This window comes from Chiloscyllium plagiosum, chromosome 13 (genome assembly GCF_004010195.1).
Source record: "Chiloscyllium plagiosum isolate BGI_BamShark_2017 chromosome 13, ASM401019v2, whole genome shotgun sequence".
NCBI lineage: Eukaryota > Metazoa > Chordata > Chondrichthyes > Orectolobiformes > Hemiscylliidae > Chiloscyllium > Chiloscyllium plagiosum.
Genome location: NC_057722.1, coordinates 48,464,438 through 48,472,614, shown reverse-complemented (window position 1 = coordinate 48,472,614; position 8,177 = coordinate 48,464,438). Strand labels below are relative to the sequence as shown.

At 45.5% G+C, this 8,177-nt stretch overlaps 1 protein-coding gene across 1 annotated transcript in view; it reads left to right on the top strand.

The window, feature by feature from the left end:
- The first annotated feature begins 7,839 nt into the window (after positions 1–7,839).
- Positions 7,840–8,177, top strand: part of psmd2 (proteasome 26S subunit ubiquitin receptor, non-ATPase 2) — a 79,407-nt gene continuing 79,069 nt past the window's right edge. Inside the window, exon 1 of the mRNA XM_043702323.1 lies at positions 7,840–8,008. Within this exon, the coding sequence (XP_043558258.1) occupies positions 7,886–8,008 (123 nt within the window). The 5' untranslated portion in view covers positions 7,840–7,885. The remainder of the gene's footprint in view (positions 8,009–8,177) is intronic.

Below are 8,177 nucleotides of genomic sequence, written 5' to 3'. Positions count from 1 at the left end.
GGTTGAGAACTCTGGATTTGTACACAGTGGAGTTCGGAAGGATAAGTTGGAAGATCGTATTGAAACTTGTATAAAATTGAGAGGCCTGGATAGAGTGGATGTGAAGACGACGTCTCCACTTGTAAGAGAGACTAGGACCACAGCCTCAAAGTGAAGCATGAACTCTTTAAAACAGAGATAAGGAGAAATTTCTTCAGCCAGATGGTGGTTAATCTTGGAACTCATTGCTACAGAGGGCTGTGGAAATTAATCCATTGAATGTATTTAAGACAGAGTAGATAGGTTCTTGATTAATAAGAGGATAAAGGGTTATGGGGAGTAGGGAGGAGAATACGGTTGAGAAATATATCCGCCATGATCAAATGATGGAGAAGACTCAATGGGCTGAAAGGCTTAATTCTGCATCTATATTCTTATGGTCTTGTGGTCTTAACTACTGGTTTACCTTCAAGAAGCTGTTTCCAATCACTTTTGCCGTATTCCTCCAGAGCTCTCCATTGAACTTATCCCAATTGACAACTTTACCACCTGCTCTATCTTTGTTTTTTTCCACAATTATGTTTAAACTAAACAAATTCTGATCACCAGAATACTCTCCCAGTACCACTCCTTCTGCCAAAAATCTTTCATTTCCTAAAAGCAAGTTCAGAATCATACCTTCTTTTGTTGGACTTGCTACATACAGGCCAAAAGAATTCTTCTGAATGCACTTCATGAAATTTGTTCCCTTCGTTCCTTTTAAAATGAAACAATTGCATTTAATATACTCTATTATGACTGCCCTGTTGATTTTACATTTCTCATACACTTGCATACATATTTGCTCTTCTATCTCCCTCCAAATGTTTGGGGGTTATAGAATTCTCCTAATAATATGACAACTCCATTTTTGTCACTCTGCTCAATGGTAATTTTTTAGAAGGATCATGAAATGATTTTTCTAACATATCATTGCTTCTCACAACTGTAATTATTTCTTCAATGCTGCCTCCATTTTTATACCCCTCTCCTGCTTGATTGAAAGCCGCTGTTAAGAGGAACATTAGGCTGTCATTCCTGTCCCTCTTTGAAGTCATGTTTCTGTAACAGCTACGTTATAATGCTGCCATGTTTCTAAGCGTCATCAACTTGTCTGTTTTATTTGCTAAACTCCCTGCGCTCATGTATCCTTCAGTGTTACCAAACATTTTTTAAAAAATTCTATCTTTTGTTTCTTCTGTCTTCCAGACTCATTCACTAATTTTATGCATTTCTGTAAATGGAATCCATTTCAGGTTTTGTCTCATCTAAATTTATCCTCAGGCTCCCATTCCCCTGTCAAACTAGTTTAAGTTCTCCCTGACAGCACGAGTAAACTTCTCAGTAAGGATATGTGGCCCAGGCCTATTGATATGCATACCATCCTGCTTAGGTCTCACCTCATCTGAAATTGCTCCGAAAGCCTCAGGAATCTTAAGCCCTTCACCCTGCACACTGTTTCCAGCCACTTCTTCACTTGCTATAGCCTTGTATTTCTGTGCTTACTAACACATGGCACTGGGAGTAATCTGGAGATTCCATCTTTAAGGTGCTGCTTTTTTAATCTCCTTCCTAACTCCTTAAGCTCAGTACACATGACCTTATCCATTCTTCTACCTGTGTCATTGGCACCAACATGGATCATGGTCCCTGTTTGTCTATCCTTCTTTCCAAAATGTTCAGCAATTGCTCAGAGACACCCATGACCCTGACACTAGGAGGCAATGTTGTATCCTAGAGTTATGTCTGGGGCACAAAACAACAGTTTGTCACCCTAACCCGATTACTATTGCTCCACTAGAATTCCTTGTAAAGCTGATCCATCCATTTTTTTTTTAATTCATTCATGGGATGATGGCATCATTGGCTAGGCCAGCTTGTATTGACCAGACATCAGTTAAGCCTCAACTACATTGCTATGGGTTGAGAGCCACATGTAGGCCAAACCATTAAAGATGATAATTTTAGTGAACCAGTTGGGTTTTTCCAACAATTGGCAATAGATTTGTGGTCATCATTAAACTCATGATTCCAGATTTTATTGAATTCAAGTTCCACCATTTGCAATGGTGGGATACAGACCTTGGCCCCCAGAACATTAGCTGGGTCTCTGGATTAATAGTCCAGTGATAGCACAGCCAGCCACCATCTTCCAAAGCCTTGGCTCTGTCTGTACCCATAGAGGAACCATCACCTTCATTGTATTCAAAACTAAACACTGGTTAGATAATGGGATGTTCTCAGGGGGCTCCTGCAGTCCCTGCCTGTTTCTTTTCGCCTGTCATGTGGTTACCCTTTCACTGTCTCCTTGTGTATCTTTAAGTTGCGGGCTGGCCACATCTATAAATGTGCTTTCCATGTTGCTCTAACCTCCATGGATGAAACACAATCACACCAGGTTCTCTGCAAATTCCATAATCCAGAGCCCAAGCTCCTGCAACTGAAGATACTTCCGACACAAATAGTTATCTAAAATACTCAAAGTGTCCTGGATTTTCTGCATTGTACTCCCAAGTTTGGATCTGCCATGTCATTACTCTATTCATTAACTAAGAGGCTTGTTACTGTTCATAAATCTTACTACTGGTAACAAACCTTACGAATATTAATAAAGGTTAATAATAATAAATCTTGCTAGTATTATCAAAGTCTTACTCATAGTGATAAACTCTACTAATACTTAATACTCCTTATACAGAAATACAAGGTGAGACTCAGTAACTATTCAGTTGTTATGTGTAATATTTATTGTTTGTGCCTCATTACTGCAGAGGAGGTGTTAGGGAGCAAACTTCTTAGTCTGCTCCAGTCCTCACTGTGAGGGTACAGCCACTGGGTTATTAGCTAGGGAATTTTAGGATTTTATTTGTATCAATGAAGAAACTGTGATCTATTCAGGTCAGAATGCTATATACTTAGGAGGTGAACTTGGAGAAGATGTTGTTCTGAAGAACCTGTTGCTTGAGTTCTTATGGATGACACAGTTGTGGGTTTGAGAAGTGTGGCTGAAGCCTTGACAGTTGCAGTACATCTTTAAGATGACACAGCCACCCGATCAAGGAGCAGTGCTCCGAAACCTAGTACTTCCAAATAAACCTGAAAGTGAGGACTGCAAATGCTGGAGATCAGAGTCGAGAGTGTGGTGTTAGAAAAGCACCATCAGAGGAGCGGGAGAATCGACATTTCGGGCAAAAACCCTTAATCAGGAATGAGGCTTGTGAACCAAGGGGGTGGAGAGATAAATGGGAGGGGGGTGGGGCTGAGGGGAAGGTAGCTGCGAATGCGATAGGTAGGTGAAGGTATGGTGGTGATAGGTCAGAGTAGAGAGTGGAGCAGATAGGTGGGAAGGAAGATGGAAAGATAGTATAGGTCATGAGGGCAGTGTCCAGTTGGAAGGTTGTATCTGGGATAAGGTGAGGGGAGGGGAAATGGGGAAACTGGTGAAATCCACATTGATCCTGTGTGGTTGGAGGGTCCCAAGGTGGAAGATCAGATGTCAAAGTGGTTAGTGTTTGGCAATGGAGGATGTCCAGGACCCTCATGTCCTTGGTAGTGGAAGAGGGAGCTGAAGTGTTCAGCCATGGGCTGGTGGGTCTGGTTGGTGCAGGTGTCCTGGAAATGTTCACTGAAGCATTCTGCAAGTAGCCGTCCTGTCTCCCCAGTTGAAAGGAGACCACATCGGGATCAATGGATACAGTAAATGACATGTGTGGAAGTGCGGGTAAAACTCTGATGGATGTGGAAGGATCCTTTGGGGCCTTGGATGGAGGTGAGGGGAAGGTGTGGGCACAGGTTTTGCAATTTCTGCAGTGGCAGGAAAAGGTACCAGGAGGGGAGGGTGGGTTGATTGGGGCCATGGACCTGACAAGAGAGTTGCAGAGGGAATAGTCTTAACAGAACCCAGATAGGGGTGGGGAGAGAAATATATCTCTGGTGGTGGGATCTGTTTGTAGGTGGCAGAAATGGCAGAGGATGATGCAATGTGTGTGGTGGTTGGTGGGGTAGAGGGTGAGGACCGGTGGTTCTGTCCTCGTGGTGGTTGGAGGAATGAAATTCGAGGGCAGAGGTGCAGGAAGTGGATGAGATGCACTGGAGGGCACCATTGACCACATGGGAGGGGAAATTGAGGTCTTTGAAGATGGTATGTTCTGTGGTGGAACTGGTCCTCCTGCGAGCGGATGCGGCAGAGGCGGAGGAATTGGGAATAAGGGATAGTGTTTTTACAGGAGGCAGGGTGGGAGGAGGTGTAGTCCAGGTAGCTGTGGGAATTGGTGACTTTGTAGAAGTTGTCCATGTTGAATTGGTCACCATTGATAGAGATGTAGAGGTCCAGGAAGGGGGTGGAAGGTGCCCGAGATGGTCCAGGTGAACTTAAGGTCAGGGTGGAATGTGTTGGTGAAGTTGATGAACTGTTCAACCTCTTCGTGGCAGCATGAGGTCATGCCGATGAGTTCGGTAAAAGCGTTTGTTAAGTGTGTGAATTCCTCTGAGGATGTAAAACACCAGAGGTCCTTTGCACTTCTGAGAGAGTGTGGCTCTCAGATGAGGCAGGGCTGACTGTAGAGAAATTAGATGGCGGCGCACGGCTACGAGTGTGGAGCAGAGGATCCGGAAGGGGAACTGTTTCTGGAGGTTTTGAATTGTTCGTAGATATTGATTGTCCTGTTCAGATCTAAATTATGACGGTCTGAATGTAGTCCGGAGTCCATACGGGATCAGTCGGTTTTGTAGGCAAGTACTGAGGAAGGAGATGTGGCTGTGGTTAGTGAGTTTGCTTCAGGATGTGGCTGAAGAGCTTCAGGGCAGAGGAGACTGCCTGGGGATGCAACTGAACTCATCTCCACATACCTTTATACTGTCCTATCCCCCCAGTCTAGGAACATCCCACCTATGTTCAGGACACCATCCTCGCCGTCCACCTCCTCCAAGACTTTGTTTCCCCCGGCACCCAATGCCTCATCTTCACCTCGGACATCCATTCCCTATACAAGGGCATGACAAGGGCCTCCAAGCTCTCGTTTGTTCTTCTCCCGGCGACCCCACCAATACCCCTCCACTGACACTCTCATTTGGTGGCTGAACTGGTCCTCACCCTCAATAATGTCTTCTTTGAATCCTCTCACTTTTCCAGACCAAAGGGGTAGCCAAAGGGCACCCACATGGGCCCGAGCTATGCCTGTCTTTTTGTCAATAACTCCATCTTCCACAGTTATACTGCTACCATTCCCCACCTTTCCCTCCGCTACATCGATGACTGTATCAGAGCAACCTCATGCTACTACAAGGAGGTTGAACAGTTCATCGACTTCACCAACACATTCGACCTCAACCTTATGTTCACCTGGACCATCATGGACACTTCCCTCCCCTTCCTGGACCTCACCATCTCCATCAAAGGTGACCGACTCAACACGGATATCTTCTACAAATCTACATTGGGGAGATAGGATGCTTACTTGTAGGATGCTTCATAGAACATCTCCAGGACACCTGCACCAACCACCCCACCACCCCGTGGCCAAACACTTCAACTCCACCTCCCACTCTGCCAAGCACATGGACCTGGGCCTCCTCCATCGCCAAACCCTAACCACCCGACACCTGGAGGAAGAATTCCTCATATTCCATCTTGGGATCCTCCAACCACATGGGATCAATGTGGATTTCACCAGTTTCCTCATTTCCCCTCCCCAACCTTATCCCAGATCCATCCTTCCAACTCGGCACCGCCCTCCATGACCTATCCTACCTGTCCATCTTTCCACCCACCTATCCGCTCCACCCTCCTCTCCGGTCTATCACTATTACCTCCACTTTCATCTACGTATCACACTCTCAGCTACCTTCCCCCGAGCATGATTCCACCCCCCTCCCATTTATCTCTCCACCCCCTTGGCTCACAAGCATCATTCCTGATTAAAGGTTTTTGCCCTAAGTGGTGATTTTCCTGCTCCTCAGATGCTGCCTGAACTGTTGTGCTTTCCCAACACCACATGTCGACTCTGATTTTTATCTTTGTCCACCCCAGTCCAACACTGGCACTTCCACATAATGCAGCCACTGGACACTGGTGGTAGAGTGACCGAATGTTTAATGTGGTGCATGGAATCTGATCAGCAGATTGCGTTTCCCTGATGATGTTGGCCTTTCTATTCTAGCTGGACCTTCCTCATTTGGGCAATCGGTAACAACTTCAAAATATGTAGATGCCAAAAAACATGGATACACTGTGACCTGGAGGAAAAATAGTATTAGATTTCAAGAGGTCTATAAATGAGCTACTGGATGGGTCAATGTATAGGAGATGAATGTGAAGTGATACATATCAGTTGGAAGATTGAGGAGAGGCAACAAAAAATAACGTTTGCAATTCTAAAGGAAATGTGGAAACAAAAACACCTAAATGTATGTGCACATATATCATTGAAGGTGGCAGGATGAGATGAAAACTAGTTAAAAAGATATGTGAATTCATGGACATTATCAATAGAGGCACAGAATACAAAAAGTAATGGAATTATGATGAGCTGATTTGTCTGATCTGGAGAATCATTACCTATTCTGGGCAATGTATTTTAGGTAAGACCAAAAAAGAAAATGCTGGACAATCTCAGCAGTTCTGGCAGCATCTGTAAGGAGAGAAAAGAGCTGACATTTCGAGTCTAACTGACCCTTTGTCAAAGCTAAAAAGGGGGGAAATAGGAAGTATTAATACTAGGCTTTCTCTCAGCCTAGTATAAATACCTCCCTATTTCCCCCTTTTTTTAGCTTTGACAAAGGGTCAGTTGGATTTGAAACATCAGCTTTTTTCTCTCCTTACAGATGCTGCCAGACCTGCTGAGATTGTCCAGCGTTTTCTCCCTTGGTTTCAGATTCCAGCATCCGCAGTAATTTGCTTTTATTTTAGGTAAGAGATGCCAGCATTGGAGAGAGTGCAGAAGATGTTATTGAAAATGGTTCCAGCAATGAGGAATTTCAATTTTGAAGCTGAAGTGGAGAAGTTGTGACTTTTCCTCAGGAAGAGGAATGGAGATCTGATTGAAGCATTCATAATGTACACTGAGTAAACAAGAAGACAATCAAAGAATTGTGAATGAGAGAACATAAATTAAAAATAATTCAAATGAAAAGATTTTTTCATCCAGCAAGTGGTGAGGGCCTGGAATGCTGTTTCTGAGAATGTGGTGGAAGCACATTCAAAAAGGTACATTTTTTTATTCTTTTGTGGGACGTAGGCATTGTTCGCTGGCCAACGTTTGTTGCCTGTCCCTAACTGCCCTTGAGAAAATGGTGGTGAGCTGCCAGCTTGAATTGCTGCAGTTCATGTGTTGTAGGTTGACCTTCAATGCTCTTCTGGAGGGAAATCTTGGATTTTGACGCAGCAACAGTGAAGGAATATCAACATATTTCCGAGTTAGGATGGTGAGTTACTTGGTGGGGAACTTGCAGGTGGCGATGTTCCCACGTCCTCTGCTTGTACTTTCAAATAAATCTGGTGTTGTGTGATTTTTAACTTTGTACAACCTAGTCCAACACTGGCACCTCCAAATCATCTGCTGCCCTTGTCCTTCTGGATGGGTGCAGTTGAGGGTTTGGAAGGTTATTTGATCAGGAACCATGTGCATGTTTACAGGGAAAAGGCAGAACAAAGCACCAGATGGAATGTTTATTTTGGAAAGGGTTTGTGTGGCAGACACGATGGTCTGAAGGGTAACCATACAATACACATTCTGAGAGTGTGAGAGTGCAGCTGGGTGTTTTGAACCGAGATCGCGGTTTGGTGCCCGCGGGTTGCCGTGGCGCGGTGACGTTGCCGTGGTGGGCGGGGTTTCCCGGCATTCCGCGGGTGTGGGAGTTGCGCGCCGTCATGGAGGACTCGAAGAAAGGCCAGCAGAAGCAGCAGGCGGCGCCGCCGCCACCGCGGAAAGGCGAGGACAAGGCGGCCGGGGCCAAGGACAAGAAGGAGAACGAAGACAAGGAGCAGGAGCTGGTAATGGCAATCCGGGCGTTGTTTGGGCGGCCCACTGTGTGGCCGGCAGCACGATGCCGGTTCCTGCAGAGTCACCGAGGCTCAGCGCTGGGAGTCAGGCTGAGGCCTTCACGCTCAGTCTCCCTCTCCCGGGCCGCGAGCACCTCACACTCGCCGCCCCCCGCCCCAA